Consider the following 20,389-nt stretch of genomic DNA (forward strand, 5'->3'; position numbering starts at 1 on the left):
TCACAGCCTTAAGGAGCACTTTCAGTGCAGGACAAAAATTGAGACATTCAACTTCCTAAGTTGGGCCACCATCAGGAGGCTGCTACCTAACTGTGCCACACAACCTCCATCCCCCTACAAAGTGATCATGAAAGAATTTACCTCTACAGTTATTTGTGCATCCACCTTGCATCTCAAGACACACACAATCACATCTAGGATTAAATCCCTTTTTTAAGCAGTCAGCACTAAATTGAGCACAGCTAAGAAAAATCATGCTGGATTAAGTATTCCACAGATCATTCTTAATTCTACAGCATTTACATCACAGTCTCAGCACCAGTTTTGCTGGGAGCACTTGGTATTTCTCTGCAGCAGCACACCAACATCTGGCCCAGCAAGTTAATAAATGCCAAGGACTTTTAACCAAGCCAACACTCTCCAGAATGAACACATTTATTAAGCACAGACACTGCAAAAGCAGCCACCAAACTGACATCAATACATACTTGAGCTTTCTGTTTTCTCCAATGGATGAGCTATGCACAATATACTAAAGCTTTCTTCTTTTTCATTGTAAAAGGTTTCCTCAAAGAGAACCGGTACTGAGAGAGTGTAATTAAAACCAGCTCCTAGAATGATGAGGTTTCCTTGTATGAAGATCTCCTGAAACAACACAGCAGAACAAGTGTGAAACTGCCAGAAAAAAAGGTGCTCTTTTGCTTCTGCCTCACATAGCCACATTTCCAAGGGGGAGAAGAGAAACTTGCAAGGCGAGAAAGAGCCAAATTGGAGAAATTTCACATTTTCATGCTTCATTGGGCAGTGGCTGGCTGAACCTTGCTTACAGCCACTTCCTCCAGCAGTAGACTTGTAAAAGAGGTTTCAGATAATTACCAAGGTCTTGTTTCCAGATTTTAGAGCACTTTTAGTAGAAAGGAAATTTAAAAATCCCAACAGCTTAAGATCAGTACTTAATCCCAGCCTCAGAAAAATACCCCACACCTTGTGTGTATTTCTCACACCTGGCTTTCTTTTCCCAGCAGCTCCAGTGAGGACATCTGGAACAGGAAAATCCTGATGGCAGCCTGCAAACTATCTCTAGTGCAAGCTGTATGCCCAAGTTCTCTGACTGTACAGCAAAATTACAAATTAAAAGCCTGGGATCCTATGCAGTGTCAGCCCTGCTTGCCTTGTGTGTAACCACACAATCAGTCAGCAGCAGCAGTGAATCACTTACTGGAGTGTCCCCAAGCTACATTCAGATATCAAACAGAAATACCTTTCCATTTAAGGTTTGAAAATTTTCTTCCAGAGGCTTCAGAACATAAGATTCAAACTGGCAGGTTGAAAGACTGTTGCTTGAAAGGCTTCCTTTGCATGGAACTAGCACCTAAAAAAAGTTAAATCATGTTTAAGAGAGAAATGCTGAGTATTGCCAGCTATACATCAATACCTTTAGTCCTTACGAGGCAAGCAATTAAATCAGGCTTTTAAATATTTACAGTAAACATACAGAAACTCTAGGTGCTTTTATTTTTAAAAAAAAGGAGAGGTTATCACTAGACATACAGTCTGATAATTAATCCAGAAATTTCACTTAGTAACTTATCTGAAAAACATCAGGCTTTTCAATATTTACAGTAAACATACAGGAATTCTAGGTGCTTTTATTTTTAAAAAAAGGAGAGGTTATCACTAGACACACAGTCTGATAATTAATCCAGAAATTTCACTTAGTAACTTATCTGAAAAAATGCTGACATGCAACTGAAGCAAACAGTACTAAGGGAAGTAAATTAAATCTTTAGTTACTTAGCACCAGCCACAAACAACTTCAAATGGCAACAGATTACTTAAAATTAAGCAGCTAATAAAAAAGTGAAGCATATATCCAAAGTCACGCAAAAATCCATCAGAAAGAAAAAGATCTAACAAATATCTTGGGTTTAGGCAAACAGATTGGCAATTTGGGGCAAATTCTTAATTAGAAAGAAACAAATTGTACTATCAGGTGACAATAACCTTCATGTTTAATGGAGTCTCTACACACTTAATTGTGAATGAAAATTAATTGCAAAATATTCCGAGTAGCAAATATTAAGGACTGGAGTTTTTATTCCAGGTCAGTTTAATAGCTTTATTTTGCTATGCAAAATGCTGTCAAATGAGTAACTGCTTGTCCACCAGGCATCTCAAAAGGTCAATCCCATTTAAGTTATAAACTTGTGAGAGGATATGTAACTTCAGTTCATAGAAAAGAAAATAAGTTTCCTGTAGAGTATAGAAACAACACCAACCTTAGCTTTTTACTACCTTGCAATATATCAAAAAGTCCATATTAGTAAATAATGTGCAACTTGAACTAAAAATTGTTCTGCTTCATTTCCAAGTTTTGTAGGCTTCAAATAATCTTTACATGTTTCATAGCAAACATATGATATAAATTCAAATCACTACTACCTAGTAAGCAGCTTTTAAATATACTTTTTCATACTTACAATACCATGGAGTTCTGCAACTTTGCTGCATAGATCAGGACGTCGCTTCTGAATGGCCAAATAAAAGGGATTTTTCAAGATATCTTCATCATACATAGCCATATGGACTTCAGATATTCCAAGGAGATGTTCTAAAATACATATGGAGAATGGCTGATGTATCATACATGGCATCTGTTAAAACATAATATTTGGGAACACCTAGGGGCAGTTTGATTTTTTTGTACAAAAGGATAAAGCAGTTTCAGCTCTTGAGGTAAGCAGCAAATGGCATTGCTTAACTACTATTAGAAGTTATTCAGACAATATTTTTCATGATTACACATTTCCATCACACAGTTATCCTCAATGTCTCCTTAGGCCTTCCAGGTATCGGAGTCTAACTGTGAATATCAGAGAGAAGTTAAGATCAAAATTATCACCACTTTGATATACAAGCTAACTTTTCCTGCTGAGATCTAAAGCCAAGACACAAATTAACAGCCTTTTCACGGCAGATTCTACTGCACCACGGGACATTGATGCTTTTGCACTGTGCTCATGTAGGTCTTAAAACTCACCTGTATAAGGATTACTCACACACACCAATGAGACACCCAGACAGTGTAACAGAAACCCTCATGTAAGGCAATCCTCAACTTTCCAGGGAAAGTTAGAGGTACACCAAGGAGATATGAATATCCATGCCATAATTAAAAAGCCACCGTGAAATTTATCATAGTTTTTGGTTATCTCTACTCCTATGAAAAGAGTCTCAGTGATTTGAGGTCAGGTTGCTAAGTAACATTTGGCTAAACAGAGCAAAAGAGCAACTGGAGAGTGAAAATCCAACCTGTAAACATTGGAAATGCTGTCACTAGGTGTTACAGTGCCCTGGAGATGATCCCTAAGGAATCAGACCTTCACCTGCTCGCTTCCTCAATTCCAATTCTCTGTAACACATCATACACAAGGGCAGGAAAACCCCTAACAGGTCCTGGAATAACTTCACATTTTTTTAACAAGCATTGAGATTAACAGGCATACAAATGCTTAAATAACAAGCTTATTCTACCCTTCCTCTCGTGCAGGTTTCCTTAGTAATCAACAGAAGTTGCATGATTTCCTCATGCAATTTCAGCTGTATATAGCCAGAAAGGGTGAGCACAGCTAGAGACTTTCATTTGAGCACACCACCCTCACACAGTCAGGATCCCCTTGTTTCCTCCAATGCAGAATTATTCCTAGCACATCATTTGCTCAGTGTGAGCTCACTGTATTGCAGCTGAAGGGGGTGGAAAAACGTACACCCAATTCCCATTGATTGCAGACAGCCTTTGAGTTTCAGCCATGCTGTCAGGTGCTCTACAGCCTGCTAACTGAGCTGGGCTCTGGTCCTTCCCCTGACCAGGCACAAGCAGAGCTCCCTTAGAGAGTTAAACACAAACACCACCACTTAAAGGTACAAGTCATTTCCACTACGAAGGTATCAGCAGTTACCTACAGCTTGGACAACCCCAGCCTGAACCACTGAAGTCTGGAAGTGGCAGGTAAGTGCCTCAAGCAGCTTTCCTGCACAATTCCAGAAAAAATGGTCCCTCTGCTTTCAAAGCACACAGCAACACCAAGAGCTTCCAGGAAAGACTGCTTATCCAGTGCTCCCATCTCAGCACAGCCATTAGTTTGCTAACACAATGCGGAAGAAAATTTTTGCTCATTGACACCTTCAGAACACCAACCAAGTTGAGTAATTAAAAGACAGTGAACCTAGAAAAAGTCCAGCTTAACACAGGCTCAACATGAGCCAGCAATCTGCATTTGAGGCCCCAAAACCAACCATGTCCTGGGCTCATCCCCCTGCATGGGCGGCAGGTCAAGGGAGGGGAATCTGTCCCTCTGCCCTGCTCAGGTGAGACCCCTCCTGCAGAGCTGCCTCCAGGCCTGGGGTTCCAGCACAAGGACATGGAGCTGCTGCAGCAAGTCCAGAGGAGGGGCACAAAGATGCTCCAAGGGCTGCAGCCCCTCTGCTCTGGAGACAGGCTGAGAGAGGTGGGGGGTTCAGCCTGGAGAAGAGAAGACTCCAGGGTGACCTTACTGCACACTTCAGTACCTAAACGGGCTGCAGAGAGACTTCGGACAAGGGCCTGAAGTGACAGCACAAGGGCAAGAGCTTCCCACTAAAAGAGGGCGATTTGTATTAAGTGTACAGAAGAAATTCTTCCCTGTGAGGGTGCTGAGGCCCTGGCACAGAAGCTGTGGCTGCCCCATCCCTGGAGTGTCCAAGTCCAGGCTGGACAGCTCCGGTAGAAGGTGTCCCTGCCCATAGCCAGGGGTGGAACAAGATGGGCTTTTAAGGTCCCTTCCAACCCAGACCAACCAATTCTATAATCCCTGATCTGTCCTGCCACAGTGTCTGGGTAAACAGGATGATCACGAGTAATTCCACTACATGATTACTATAAAGATTTCTTGGCAGGTAGCTGCAATCCAAGTCCAAGCTGTGGGCTCCTTGCTCAGCCAGTGCAGAGGGAAGAGAAGAGGCAGCACAAGCCCTGTGGCAGGTCTGCTGCAGGAACACAGATTGCTGATCCACACAACAGCAGGGCTGAGCCACACCTTCAAGGGCAGGACTAGTTAGCTGCAAAAAACCCTGCCTGCTAAACATCTGGCTAGGCCACAATTCCAACTAAGTCTTAATGACTGCAGCTTGCAGTCCAAACGTTACTCAGTGACAAATTAGTGTATATAATTAAAAACAATTTAGTGTAAGTCAAGCATCAAGCAGGGCTGTATGTATACACATGTGCAACCTGCAAAATAGTTTGCCACAGCAAGACTTGAGAGTCCCACATGCTTTTTTTTGATGGTTTTTGATATTCGTGCCCTCTTCACAGCAGATAAACCGACTGGAGCAGAGCCTGAAGTAAGAAAGGCAAAGGAGCCCTGTAAGCAGAATCCAATCCATGGAAAGCAGTGATGTTTATAACTAAGAAACTGCATGAAGCACGTAAGGATTTTTTTCCCCACAGGCAGATCAAGCTTTCAGTGAAGGGCATTTTTTCCCACATCTAAGAAGTAGGCCTTAACTGAAGAAAACAGGCTCAGGTTACAGATCAGGAACACCTTCCAAAAGGGAAGGTAAGCACATGGTTTACATTGCTTGGCAAAGCTATCAAGTCTCTCATGCTGTAAATTTCTAAGAACGTGTCAGACAAACTTCTACTAGAGGTGATAGTGGACATAGCAAAGCTGGGAGGGTGGATGACATGGTCTTTTGAGACACTTTCCAAATCAGGCTTTCATTAATGCAGTTGTCCCACTGAGGTAGTTTCATCTGCCTTCAGTTTGGTGAATTCATGTATTTGTCCAAGCAGCAGAAGATGAGTCTGCTGAGATCCTCCCCAAGACAGCGATGGAGAAGCTGTTAACACACCACATACTGTCAGGGGAAAATGCATATTGACACAAGGAGGCAACCAAGCATCAGACTGCAGTGCTAAAACTGCAGAGCACAAATGTCTCCAACAGCTTTATTGCCAGTCTTTCAGCCTAACAAATCTTCAAGTCCAAAGACTTCTTCCCATAACAGGAGGGGAAGAGAACATATACCATAAATCCTCCTCATCATCAAAAAAACCCCCAACCAAAATTTAAAGTAACACTTCATTCCTTGGCATAAAAGGTATGAGAAATTTATGTGAGCAGGAGAAGCTTCCACAGAAAGCCTGACCTCATTAAGCTTGCTGTCTGACCTCTTAAAACACTACCTGTACCTGAAGAAAAAAAAAGCAATTGGAGTGCTTTAAGAATCATTACTGATGGACCATCACATGAAGAACTTGAAATTATGATCTTCAGTTTCCAGTTCATGAGTTACACACACAACCAGTGATGAACAGCCACAGATTCTTAGTTGCAGCCATAGATTCATTTACTACAAAACTACTGACAGGGCTGAATCACACTTGGAACTCCAGCAAGGAGTGAAGAGAAACTGCATTCAAACATTGAATTGTGGCATTTCAGTTACTGTAATGCACCTAAGGTGCCACAGATGTGCTCCACCCCAGGAAGGAAGGTAAATTTCTAGTTCACAGGGGTGTTTGTCACCCTCCTTGAGCAGAGCAGATGGGAGCTCTGCACTGCTCCCCGCATGCATGCTCCTGCACAGCAGGAAACAACCCCCACATTGGTACTGTTTTGAGAATCACAACTCAATTTCCTTCCCTTTTCCTCTCCCTTACCCCTGCAGCTGTTCAGTGTCTCATTAGGGGTTAGGTATCACATCTGATTAAAATGTGGCTATGAAAAACAACAGGTGGAATACTTATTACCTAAAACAGTCACTGTATTCACTTAGCCCTCCATCACCTTCCCACAGCATTCTCCAGAGAGATAGAAGTGTGGATGTAGAAGCAATTTAAGTCATCAAGAAAAACCAAACCAAAGGAATTTAGTCCACAGATTCAAGAGAGTACATTAAAGCTTCCCCAAAGCTCAGGCATTTTTGAGATTAAGTCAATTTCTTTCCACCCCAAAAGTTAAATGCATCTGAAAATACTGGCTAATGCATTCCTATAATTCTAGGAACACATTAGAATTCTCCATTAAGAGTTTGTTGGCAGAACACAACATCCAGCTTCAACCTAATTTAACTTGAGGGTGACACAGACTTACTCTTCTAGCTGCACTTTGGACAGCTTTAGCTTTACAGTGAAAACAGAAAATGCACAAAGCCTTACATACATTACCAGAAGTGATTAATGCTTAACAGAATACTCATTAAAAACTATCATCATCATCTATATTCACTATGATGCTTAACAAAATCTACCATGCTGAGCAGTAAAGCAATACTCAAGCACTAATGTTATATAAAAGCTTTAAACGGAATCACTTCGGTGTATGGCTTCATGCCTGTAAACACAGAAATAGCTCAAATTGCTGGAAGATCAGAAGGTAGCAGGATCAGACAATCTAATAAGCATTATGTTACAGTTTAAAAAAGAACTATAATCATAATCTTACAACAGACTAATCCTTTCTAGATCAAAAGCAGAGTGATAATTCTAATGATAAAACTACGGCACAAAGGAGAGCTCAAGTGAAAACCATGAACCCTAAGCATGCCACTGTTTTCTCTGAAACACTGAAAAAGAGGCCTAATTACCTTTGGTAGCAAAAACAGTGAATAGGAATAAATTCTGACAGTTCATTTTCTCATTGAGGGTGTTTTCCTTTAGAGATGGAAAAGTGAGGAACCTTTTCCAGAGCTTGCAAGTTTCAGTTCCTTTTAAGAAGTACTTTGAAATTTAGACAGACAGCCATGAAAGTGGATGATGTCACTGTATTTGCATTGTTACTTAGCAGCTACCTCCTGTCCACATTCAACTTGTACAACTACTTACTCAAACCTTAGCCTCATCATCTTCTGCTACATCCCAACTAAAGACTAATCAAAACATCTTTCATAACAGCATGAGGGATGGTGCATATACACACACTACACAGTCAATGCTGAGCAGCACAACTTTCTGTCTTTCCACCATGGCATTTTAATAATAATTTAGCACAACAAAGTAAAAACAGCTACCAAAGTCAGTAAAAATTATTATCCAAGTTCAGTAACCTCAGTTGTCTCCAGGACAGCAAGTGAGGATGTTACACTGGGATACTAACATCAAGTACCTCAGTGTCCTCTCCACACACCCAGCTTCAAGGGAGTAGAACGCCAAGTTCTCCAAAACCTTCAACACCAGATCCATTAGCATGGCAACTTTATTTTACCAATATCGTCAAGTTTCATGTGATAACATCAACTTTACCTTAGCTCCCAATAGCTACAAGAGGAACAACTAAACCTTAGTAATCCAGTAACCTGGTATTTGCTGAAGTGCTCAAAATAATGAGTAAGTGAGGAGCAACTCATAACTCAACTAAAAGATTTTTATCTCAGAGTAGCAGATAAATAAATACACATACAATCTTTATCAGAAATGTATCATTCTAGCAAATATACAGCTCCATAAAAAAAGGAAAAAAAAAAAAAGTAAAAGAAAGAAATTGTTCCCCAGTTCTAAGTTAAGGGGTTTTTTTGACACAAGTGCTTCCACCACACACCTTAAGAGCACCACTTGTCAGAAGGAACAGCCAAAGGTAAGCATATCTTAGAGCTCTTTACAAGCAAACAGGACTCTAACAGTGGAATTTAAATAGACTCAGGTCAAAAACTCAAGTTACCACTCCAGTTCTTGTTTTACAGCACTATTACTCCTTGGTTACTCTGCTTCTGGGCAAAAGTTACAATCTTAACTTTAGCCCTACATCAGCATTCACCTCAAAGCAAAGACAGAAGAGAATTTCTTTTTCTGAGCATTTAAAAACTCTAAAGAATGAGCATTGAGCACCCTGTGAAAAACTTGACACGTTCCAGCAGGCCTTGGTCACCATGAAGGAATAAATAAGTAAATCTAATTCTACCCCATCTAGATTCAGATTCATTTTTGTAATGGCTTCTATGAAATGGAAGCATGCAAGAGTAGCACCTTTGAATTATCAGATTATAGAGTGGTGAACTCATATCAGCTCAAGGCTTACAAGCAGCCAATGAAAAACTAAGTTTTATCATCCCAGAATATCAGCCTGACAGCAATGGAATAGAACCTGGAAAGGAAGGGTCATGAGCATTCCAGGAAGATGCTAATTTCTCTCAGCATTTCCCTTCCAGGCACACATTTCTTCCACTGAAGGGTTAACAGCTGGCATGGGATCTCATGGTTTGGGTTTTTCCTCTACCCAACACCTCCTAAGCCTTTTCTAAGCCTGGCAGCTCTGGCTACCACTGCTCCACGTCCTTGGACAGGCATCTCCCAGAGCCTGCAGCAGTACTGAGCACACAGGGCTCTACCAGATCCTTGTGCAGCTTCTCACGAGCCCCACCTCCAACTCCAGAATGGAGCTGAGTCGTGAGAAGTGGTGAGAAGGTTCACTCTTTATATTTTAACAGTGCATTTGCACTATTGTTTGACATGGGCACATCCTTACTCGTCCCAGACTTGGGGGCTTGAGTCTCCCCATCACTTGTTCCTTTCCTCCAGAGGAAGCACATTTCAGTATATGTGGACTCTTCAACAGCCGAGCTTCCCACTTCTACGCAGTTACTTCAACATATTCAAACACACCTTGCTTGTCATTAGCCAAGCATCAGGAAGCAGCTGCATCCTCTTTTCACAAGAGGGTAGACCCTAGGTTCCCAGTTCTCACAGGTTTAGAAGTCCACCAGAGTGGCTGCAAAGAAGTTTCACCCTTTGGCTTGCCACTGCTGAAGCTGCATTACATTGTCTGATGGGCAGCCCTGAGCTACTCCAAGCAAGCCCTAGAACAAAGTGCAAGTGCTGTTCAGTGAACCACCAACAGTTACAAGGAACATTTAGAGGGAGAACATTAACAGCAAACACAAAGTTCCCACAACAGCTTTTCAATCCAGGATGCTTCCTTCAAATACCAGTGAGCTGTATTTAAGGTCACCTCCTCCTCAGGCTCTCAGAGGTTTCAGTACTTTGGTACTTCACTCCCCTTCTTTGGTGGGGGTGGGGGGTAAATTCTTATGGAGTTGAAATACACAGAGGTTTACTTAAGTCAAATGTTTTCATTTATTTAGGCAGCAGTGCAAGGGTAAGAAGGCTGGGAAACAATTCAGCTCTAACTAGCAAAAATAAGTTACTTTAACCACTACTGGTGTTATAAATACTACACAATGCAACACTTAACAGCCTAAGCTAATTAAAAGCTTCCTGAAAGTAAAATCACAATACAGAAGTATCAGTCTAACATTCCCCCATAATATAAATTAAGATTCTTCCTATGGATCAAATCCTCTCACCACTACAAGCAAAAAGCAAATCACAGAATTCAAAGAATTCACAATTTATCAGTGATCAGGGAGAGGAAAGGGGTTGATGTCACACTTTATTTTTACTGTATTTCATCCTTACTTTCCTTCTTCATCTCACAGTGGCTTCAAGCTTTGCTAAGCCATAGCAGTCTACAGACCAAACTTAGCATATGAGCTTACTCTAAAAGCAAGTTCCTCAAACAACACTCACCAACCATTAAAGCAAAACAAACCTGCATTTACCTAAAATTCTACTTAAAAGTATTAAAATGAAGCTATAACATTTAATTAATGATGTTCAAGATGCATCACAGAATACTTTGCAAAGAGCTTTAAGAGTACAGCACAGGAAGAATACCATCATTAACATCTATTGCAAGAAAGCCTTGCCACAGAACCAGGAAACACATTTTTTCTACTACTCATTATGCTGCTTCCTAAGTCACTTCTAAGGATTTTTACCTCCATCCTGCTAGTTTTTCCAGGACAGTATTTTTGCTAGTCAGCATCTTGTTTGAAAGCAGTATCAAGATTTGGATTTTCAGAACATCGTGCCTGACTGACAAACAACTGAATTTTAAGAGTTTCCACAATCTAAGCAAGTTGTAACTGCATGCAGCTGAACTTAAATTAGATGTACTCTAAATAACAGGCCCTTCCCACATGACACACCAAAAGATGTACACAGGTATTACCTGATACAGGTTATGACTGCTGCTACCTTCAGATTCAAATAGTCACATGATTCTGAACCAACCCTCCCTCTCTCCCTTTCCCAGACACATTTGCAGAAGTGGCTTCCAGATTCTCACACAACTTCAGTGTTCTGTGGCAGACTTTAAAAATAGCTAAAACAGACACACAAACATGCATAATTTAGTCACCAATAAGCTTAACGCTAATGTCACATAGGACTCCAGCTTCAAACCCAGAGCTAATCCTTTTTCCACCTGACAATGATTAGGCAATTACAAGACTTCACTTACAATCAGATCAAAATCATCCTGTTTCTGTATTCCTACAAAAAAACCAGGCACGACTGATTTGCTTCTTCTAGGCTACCAACATGCAAATTGACAGAGCTATTCAGTTTAGTTGGTAGTAACTTGATAATCTACACAAAGGTAAGAGGCCATTTCTTCCCGAGGTAGTAAGTAACTTGCAGCAGAAGCTACACAGGTTTTGGAACTAGGGCCAAAATTAAAGCAAGATAAAACAAACAAAAAAACCCCAGTGAGTGGAGTCCAAGCTACCAAAATCCAGGAAGAGGAACATAGGCTAGACAAGACTTTTCAAGCTGGGCTCAGCAGCAGAAAGCCAGTCTGCCTGGACTCTGTTCCTCTTAGCAAATTATCTTGCTCATAACACACACTGCCCTGCAAAGGCAGTGATAAAAGATAAGGGATTGGGTCATGCTCCCCTTCTTGTGGGACTCTGTGGCTTTGCAGCTTTTTTAGGCTACTGGAGCATCACAAAACCACTCAGCTCCCCAGAAATGCTGGGGCATATGTGGTAGCATATACTGTGACAAGCAAGCTGTCCAGAAGCCCACTTCAGCAGACACACCAGGTGCTAGAGACAGCAGAGCTCAGGTCTCCGAGCAGCACTCGCATCAGCTGCATGCCGCTGGCTGCACAACGAGCACGGCCTAGCGCCCAGCAGTGCTCCCCGGGCTGCACCCAGCACGCTGCCACGGGCAGCCGGCGGAGCATCGCTTCTGACAGTGACGAACTGGTGCTTCCTGCACTCCCTGATGTGCCACGGCCTGACCTGAGCTAACTGCAGGTGCCCGGACGGCACACCGGCCCTTCCTACGGATGGCAAAAGCAGCGAGCTCCATCCCCAGCCGGGTCCCGGCGTGTCTGCGACACACGGGACAGCCGGGCAAGACCGACCTGCCATGCACAGCGGGGATCAACACGGCGGGGACCGACCGTGCCGCGGCGGTCACTGACCAGGGCCATGTGTCCGCACGGCCCGACCCCGCCGCACTCCGGCCCGGACGAAGGCCGAGCGGGCACGGCCCCGCCACCGCCCAGGCCGCGGCCGAGCAGCTCCCGGGGCACGGCACGGTGGGCCGGGAGCGCTCCCCGCTCCCACCGCGGCGGGACGGTCCCAGCGGGAGCCGCAGGCTGCCCGGAGCGGGAGCGCTACTCACACCGACACCATCGCCTCCCTGCTCCCCGGCCGCAGAGCCGCTGCCGCCCGCCTCCCCCGCCGCTCCGCACCCCGGCCAAGCCCTACCGGGGTCCAGGGCGGGCCCGGCGCGGCCGCACGAAGCCAATGGCTGGGCAGAGGCGGGAGGGAGCGGGCGAAGAGCTGAGAGCACCGCGGGATCGCTGCCTGCGGAGGCGGAGCCTGCGAGGGCTTATAGGGCCGGGCCGGGCGCTGCCCCCATGTGACCGCGCGGGCGCCCAGCTGGGGCTAGTTAAGTGGCGGCGGCGGGGATCGCCGGCTGCCCGGCTGCCGCTCCCCAGAGCCCTAGCCTTGGCTTTTTTGATTTCTTATTTTTTCCTCCTCCATCCTCGGCGTTTGGCACTTTTCAAACAGCAGCGCTCCGCTGAGCGCGGCGCGGACCGAGCCGCCCCGGTGGCGCTGCAGGCGGCGGTGGCGCGGGGAGCGATGCTGCCTGCCCGCCCGGGCTCCCCGCCGCCCGCCCGGGCTCTCGGAGCCGCCTGACCAGCGGGTAACGGGGTGCTGGATGCAGGCCCGACCCGGAGGCAGCGCTTGCCATGTGTGCTGGTAGCTCCCGGCTGTGGCAGCGCCCGGGGCCCGGCACCGGGTAAGTCAGGGCGGCACCGGGCACGGCCCCCGCCGCCACCATGGTGAAGGAGGAGTGCAAGGCGCTGCTGGACGCGCTCAACAAGGTGACCGCCTGCTACCGGCACATGGTGCTGACCATCGGCGGCACCTCGGACTCCCAGAACCTGCGGGAGGAGCTCAAGAAAACCCGGCAGAAAGCTCAGGAGCTGGCGGTGGCCAACAGGAACAAGCTCACCACGGTCCTGAAGGACAAAACCGTGAGTAAGGAAGATAAAGCCGAGTTCGAAAGGCTATGGGTGATTTTCTCCACGTGCCTAGAGATCCTGGAGATCGATATGAGGAGAGCCCTGGAGCTGGGCCACGAGTTTCCGCTGAACGTCCCCAAAAAACACCTGATCCAGACGGGCATGAGCGGGGGAACCTCCGGCGTGGCCGCCCGCGCCATGAGCGTCCAGAACATGAAATACGAGGCTGAGCACAACATAGACGTGGTGGATTTGAAAGACCTCGAGAACGAGATCAACCAGGTAGGAGAGATGATGTACGAGATGGAGATGAAGGTCAATGTCCCCCAGTGGACAGTAGAGGCTAAGCAAGACCCAGGGGCTGAACTGAAATCCACCATCAGCGTGGGCGCTTCCTCTATTGGCATGATCTCTGTGGAGGAAAATAAATCCTTCTGCGACATCAGCAAGGTTCTAGCTGGGATTATTTTCACTGCTGTGCTCATTATCGCTATTGTCCTGGCAGTGTGTGTGGTAAAACTGTCTTAGGGTGGTGCAAGCTCTGACACGAGCGACCCATCTCCAGCCTTCTCTGGAGTGTTTCATGCCTCACCTTCACTTCCAAAGTGTGTTACTTGGATGAGCTGACAGTTTTAAACGAACACTTGAAAGAACAAAGCAGAACTTTTGCCTCTGGATAGCCTAAAATGCACTATTTGTTTCTTCATGCTTTTTGAAGAAAAGGGATGCAAATCAGCCTGCAGAATAGAATGTCTTCGTTTACTGGACTTGTAACAGTTAAGTGAAATATCAGGGTATTATCACTACTGGCTGCAACAGGGATTTGCCTGCTATTAATAGGTCACTATTCTCAGAAGCCTGTGGTTTTTGTTCTTCATTAGGTTCTGGTGTTTGCTGCTGGTCACTGTTTACAGGATTGGAGGGTAACATAAATTTGATGTCTAACATGGGTGTTTTGTCTAACCAAGTGAATAGAATACTTTTTTTCCATCAAATACAAAACGTATTTCTTGAGCGGAGGAAAGGGGTAAGGATGAAAACCCCAATAAAAGAATGCAGCCAACCTCCATCTTAAATAAGTTAATGGTTAGGGAGGGAGGAGAAAACGGACCAATGTTTGATACCAAGTACTGTTTGTTGATTTAGACTGAATTGTAGGGAACCCATTTGCATGAATTGGCACAGCATATGTCAATGACTAATTGCTTTCCAAATCCAGAGAGAAAAAAGGGAGAGTTGCATATTCCAAAACATACTAGTAAGCCTCATGGTTTTCATTCACATTTACCATGATTTTATCTTTCCCTGCAGAAAGACTGATTATTGCTACTGATTTTAATTTTTCTTTCTGAAGCAGCAGTTTGTACTCCGTGATTAACTATGAAAACAGGAGCAATGAATCTACCCACAGCAGATGCAGTAACATGGGAAAATAGGTTTTAGCCAAGAGAAATGATGTTAAGTTAAAGCAGACTTTCCCAGTGGGATCCCCTCTCCAGTTGACAGGGAGGGACTGATGCTTGTATGTATACAGCCACATTTCTTCAAGCTCCCAAATTGCAGAAATCCAGACAAAGCTAAAAATGTGTCTCAGTTTCATATCTCAGTCATGTCTGATTAATCATCTGGGAAACAGGAAGCCTGTAGGATTGATAACACTACAGTTCTGGAAGGGAAGTGCAACAGCATAAAATTTTCAAGTGCTTCTGTATGGAATTGTCAACATTTAAATATAAAACTCTGGAAACAGACACTTACTTAGCAGAGAAGCTTTACAGTATTTTGTAAAAAGGATTTATGTGTTATGGTATTTATTATTTACTTCTGGAAATACCTTCTAGTGAACACTGTCCATTCAGGAATGCTTGGTAGATGTGCTACAGTGCCATATGTGTATGGGGCACTCCACAGCCAAATATAAAGACCCCAAAATACTGGGGGTTTAAGAAGTCATTTTTCTTCATTGATTATTACAGGAACATTACCAAAAAGTAATAATCAGACATGTTTTGTGAACAGTCGTCATGCTTGTTAAATAAAACTGACAACATGCACAAACACCTAATATTTTTAAATATTTTAAAGTTAAGAACTAAACATACTTCAAAAAACTGCAGCAAACAGTTTGTTCTTTAAAACTCAACTGGATTTATGGGGGCGGGGGGAAGTGTATTTGAATCTGGCCAGTTGTAGGTGAGGAAAAAAATAGTAAGCAGAGGCCTGAATTCAAAGCTATAGATTATCCTTCTGTTGAAGGATAATGTGAGCTCTGCACATTGGTCTAGTCTAACTCCATTCTCTCAGGAATTCACAGTGTTCCAAGACAACTCCACATTCCTTTCTGCTGTGTTTCACTCATTCCATAGAATATGTTTTATATGTAGTTAGTCTATGTCTGTAGAGATCCCTGACAGCTTTCTAACAAATCCAGGTCTGTATTTATCGGTGCTACAGTTCCAGCCTGCCTGGACAAGGTGTAATTGCTGAATGTTCACTTAAATTGGATATCTCCTTCACAACCACAATAAATAAACGTATTTAAGGAAAATACAGCAAAAGCTGCAGAAGAATGTACCTATTTGGATTGCCACCTCTTGTCATTAAGGACCTGTGGATGTTTTCACTTTTTGCACTCTCACTTAGTTCACAGCAAGGTAGAGAAGCCATTGGGCTTTATGCTGTGCTTCCGAAAACTCCATAAACCTCATGAAATCAGACCATTTAACCACATGTTCTCAAACCCCCAAGTCATGAATGCAAGTCTGTTTTCTGGTGGCTAAGTAAATGGTAACAATGACAACATTCTTTATCTTTTATCTCAGTATATATCTCCCACATACCTAACCATAGATAAACAGTTTATCCATGCTTAGTTGTGAAGAAGAATTTTTAAGAATGGGTCATTTTTGAAAGCAAGCCTCAGTGGGTTGGTAAACTCTTACATTTTCAGTCCATTGCAGTTTTGGTTTTTCACTTGGATTTTTTAATATAGGACTCAAAGAATTCATATAAATAGCCTTTAAGTATGTAAGTCTTGATTTATTATGAATATGCATACAATTAATATTTCAAGGATTGGCCTTGGAAAAAGAATTTTCAAATCTTCAGACAAAGCTGGCTGCAAATTAATTCATCATTAGTATGTTCCTAAAAATCTGTATCATCTTACATTTAGCCTATCTGAAATTAATAGATTAAGTAGAATTGTAACAGAGGATTGGCACTGTCTACATGGATAAAGTGCTGCCACTCATCTCCTACATGTGTTTGTTCCATGTGACAGAGTTTGGCACGACACTGCACAAAACCAAAACTAAATGAAACCTCCATTGCCCAAAAGAGACTTCCTTTAAATTAAGAAATAGAGATAAAGCTTTGTGGTCTTCATTTCTTCCTCCTACTGGAATGCAACTGGAAGGAGACTGGAAATGCTGCTTTGTAGGTGAAAAATGGGAATTCGTACTTCAAAATCCTCTATATTGAAACAGCATGATGAAAAAAGCACATACTCTCATGCTGATTGGTGAGAATGTAATTATAGTCCAGGAGAATATGGTCATTGCTTAATTAATATCAGTGTTGATCTACTTCAGCTCTTTTGTCTTTATTCACAGAATACACATATTAAATTTGCTGTATAGTAAAATCTTACTCCTGATTTGAATTACACTGGTTTTGCCTGTGCATGGGTGGTATTTTCTACACTTTGAATAATGCAAACCTGTTACTGTCACTATTTATTTAACTTAAAATAAAGTACTTCCTTATAACTTACTGGTTTGCTTGCAGCAGTAATTAAAATAAAATCTGTCAGAACAGGTCCAGAGGAGGCCACAAAGCTGATCAGAGGGATAAAGCACCTCTGCTATGAGGAAAGGCTGGGAGAATTGGGATTGCTCAGCCTGCAGAAGACAAGCTTTGGGGTGACCTAATTGTGCCCTTCAGTGCCTGAAGGAAGCCTGCAAGAAAGATGGAGAGAGCCTATTTACAAGGGATGGAGTCACAAGGGGGAACGGCTTCACACTGACAGAGCTGGCTCAGATGAGATCCTGGAAGAAATTGTTCCCTGGGAGGGCAGTGAGGCCCTGGCACAGGTTGCCTCAGGCTGCCCCATCCCTGGAAATGTTCGAGGCCAGGCTGGACAGGGCTTGGCACAATTTGACCTGGTGGAAGGTATCCCTGCCCATGGCAGGGGTTGAAACCAGATGATCTTTAAGGTCTCTTCCAACTCAAACCATTCTATGACTCTCTGAAAAGCTGGAATATTAATAGAGCTTATCTGTAGTAAGCTCTTCTAAACTAAACTTCCTGTTTCAACCACAGTAACAAAAGTAATGTGCTAAGCTCTCTCATTAGTTTGTTAACATAAACACAGCCTTCCCAAGCTCCCAAAGTTAAATAGTGATGCAGCTTACACTGCCAGGGAAGCAGCAGTCTGAAAAGCCAGGAAATCCTTGCCTTAGGAAACAGCTACAATAACATTTAGGCTAACAGATGATTCTGCCTTCAGCGCTGGTTGTCCAGTGTTAAGTACAGAACCATTGGCTTGGACAGCCTGAAAACCAGACTAGACTGGAGTAACAATTGGATTCTCCTTGTGTTAGGATCCAAACTCTGTCTCTTTCAGCCAGCAAAGCTGGCATTTATTTAGCAAAAGATTTACACAACCTAAGGAGCGTGAAACTTGGTCCTGTGCTATTGGTAGCAGCAATGAACAACAGTTGTATCAAATCATCAGAACTGAGTCTGTTAAATGCAGCAATCTGTAATTTCATTCCAGGATTTCCAGTCTATCACCATAAAAACCCATTATGCTGTTTTCTAGTTTAGGAACACAGGATCGTAATTTAAGTATTTCTTCCGATTTGTAACATCAAACTTCAGCACTAGGAATAAAAAATAAAATTAGTTTCAAAATTCTTCATGTAAGTATGAAAGTATTTTTTACAGTAATGCAATTATTTAAAAGTGGACTAAATGACTGATGTAATTAGCTTTCAGATTAAAAATTAAACATATGCTTATTGTTTGTAGAGAGGATTGGTTACAGGCTTGCTTTTCCTTCTCTGGAAGGTTTGTGTTGTTTATGTTTGCTTTCCAGAAATACCTTCTATTTAAGTGCTAATGGAACTCCTAGTCAACATATTTACCCTTCACAGATTTTCATTATGTAAGAAGTCATTCAGTAAGACCAGTGGATTACAGATCTCTAAGTGCTTTCTCTCAATACGATTATATAAGTCTTTTAATACAGGAAGAGATCTGGACAAAATAGTTCACACGTGAGCAGCATTTGCTACAGTAAGTGTACAATAAAAGTGGGATTAGAAAATGATGTCTTTCATATAAAATTATCCACGTGTTTAGGGAACCACAAAAAAAGGAAAGGGGATGGATGTATGTAGTAAATACCAAAGTTTGCCTTTTGTTATATACAACAGCATCCCAATGTTAAACTACAGCTTCTCTATAAAAAAAGGAATCTCTTATGCCCAATGGGACAGAGGATATAAAATATCCCTGAGTGGAACTGACTCCATTCTCTTATTACGTCTTACAGAGTAAGAGTAAAAATATTTTAATTTCCTACATGTTGTTATCCATTTTACAGAAGACAATCCTTATCTCCCTCGGTTCCACACTACAAATGACCTTCTCCTGGAAGAAGGCAGTCCCACCTGGCTGGATTCCATCACCCACCCTCACAGCTCGCTGCTGTGGTACTGGGTGCAGCTGGGATGTAGCTGTAGCAGCTGCCACGGCAGAACCTGTGCAAAGGTGAAAAGTCTCAGGGCACTTAGCCAGCACCAGGGCTCTGGTGGATCCTCTCAGCCAGCCAAGCACGAGTGTTCCACGCTGGAAGCAATGTGACTGCAAACACAAATCCAATCACACCCTCTCCGAAACTGCCACCCACAGAGGCCACAGTTCCAGCTGTTTGTGAGAATATTTACTGTGATTTACCAGAGTGATAGAAACTGACTTCTCAGACCTCCACAGGGTCAGGTGGGTTTTTGTTTTGTTCTCTTTCCTTGAATTTTATGTTTTATTTACACTGCATTGCATGACATTATTTATCATATACTTAAATCTCCGCCAAATCAAACAAACTCACAAATCCTCTCAAAGCTAGGTGTAATTCAGCTGCGCAGAAATGAAAGTCACAGCTGTGGTATAAATGTGGTCTGTTATTTTGATCATTTCTACTGTGCTTGAAATTATCACTGCAGTCTCTGATCAGTCAGGTCTGTCTCTCACACACAAATGTTCAAGTAACACACAGTTTAATTCACTGATGTGCCACAGCACTAAGAAATCACACAGCCAAAAATCTGACTTCAAAAATCATGGGGCTTTTGAAAGAATAGTAAACCTCATATCCTACAGTCATCTACAACTGTCTTGGGAAAAAGAAATTAAATGCAATTCCTTTGTGCGATCCAGAAAAATCTATATAAAAATAGCATAAATGTTGGGGGGAAAACAACATAAGATATTGGAAATAAGGAAAAAAAGACAAAAGAAAATACTTAACTATTTATACCATATAAAATGACTGAGGACTGCTAGAGACAGCAAACGTGATACTCCCTTAGCAACTTAATCTAATATACTAATTGCAGGTGTAACTTAAGATATACACATTTGAATTCTGGGCTCTGGAAGGTGTGCTCCAAATGATTCCTGAAACAAGCCACCAGTACTCAGTCTGGCAAGAAATTACACATGTGAAAACTATTCACATAAATAAAAGCTGCTGAATTAGAACCATAATTTCCATTTCCATAAGATGTGTAATCCATTTTGTGTCTGTTGGAAGTAGAACAGTTCCAGTTGTTAATACTACCTGTAACCTACTTTTCTCATCTGCCTAATTTGTTGGAATATCATTTTGTATGAAGTTAGGTAGGTTTTGTTTTCATTTTTCTTTCTAGTCAATCTATATAATGGTGTTATAATCATAAACCTGTATTTTCTAGATGTGACATTTATTCCCAATTTGGAAACAATACTTGAAAACCTATACA

The 20,389-nt window shown here is 42.7% G+C and overlaps 2 protein-coding genes across 9 annotated transcripts in view; one reads left to right on the plus strand and one right to left on the minus strand.

The window, feature by feature from the left end:
• The window catches only part of ANKRD27 (ankyrin repeat domain 27), a 54,679-nt gene that overhangs the window by 29,953 nt on the left and 4,337 nt on the right, over positions 1-20,389 (minus strand). For 2 of the 7 annotated variants that reach the window (XM_041426689.1, XM_041426659.1), the window contains exons 1-4: positions 12,598-12,643; positions 2,481-2,654; positions 1,262-1,372; positions 489-645 (exon numbers count right to left, since the gene is read on the minus strand). In XM_041426689.1, coding sequence (XP_041282623.1) covers positions 489-645; positions 1,262-1,372; positions 2,481-2,654 — 442 coding nt within the window. In that variant the 5' untranslated portion in view covers positions 12,598-12,643. Of the gene's footprint in view, positions 1-488; positions 646-1,261; positions 1,373-2,480; positions 2,655-12,511; positions 12,709-20,389 lie in introns of those variants that run through there. The other 5 variants (XM_041426697.1, XM_041426708.1, XM_041426681.1 and 2 more) reach the window with 4 other exon arrangements.
• On the plus strand, positions 13,176-19,323 carry LOC121347830 (regulator of G protein signaling 9 binding protein). Of its 2 annotated transcripts, XM_041426765.1 has the most exons (2): positions 13,176-13,643; positions 18,973-19,323. In XM_041426765.1, exons 1-2 carry the CDS (start codon positions 13,176-13,178, stop codon positions 19,141-19,143), a joined length of 639 nt encoding a protein of 212 aa, XP_041282699.1. In that variant the 3' UTR covers positions 19,144-19,323. The 2 variants fall into 2 exon arrangements, with proteins under 2 accessions (XP_041282699.1, XP_041282691.1); XM_041426757.1 differs by lacking the exon at positions 18,973-19,323 and having other exon boundaries at positions 13,176-15,419.

The sequence above is a fragment of the Onychostruthus taczanowskii genome, unplaced genomic scaffold (assembly GCF_017590055.1).
Source record: "Onychostruthus taczanowskii isolate IOZ18803 unplaced genomic scaffold, ASM1759005v1 scaffold113, whole genome shotgun sequence".
NCBI lineage: Eukaryota > Metazoa > Chordata > Aves > Passeriformes > Passeridae > Onychostruthus > Onychostruthus taczanowskii.

What these genes read in the sequence shown, in the direction of transcription:
- LOC121347830 (XM_041426757.1), top strand. Translation starts at nt 13,176, where the DNA reads ATGGTGAAGGAGGAGTGCAAGGCGCTGCTGGACGCGCTCAACAAGGTG.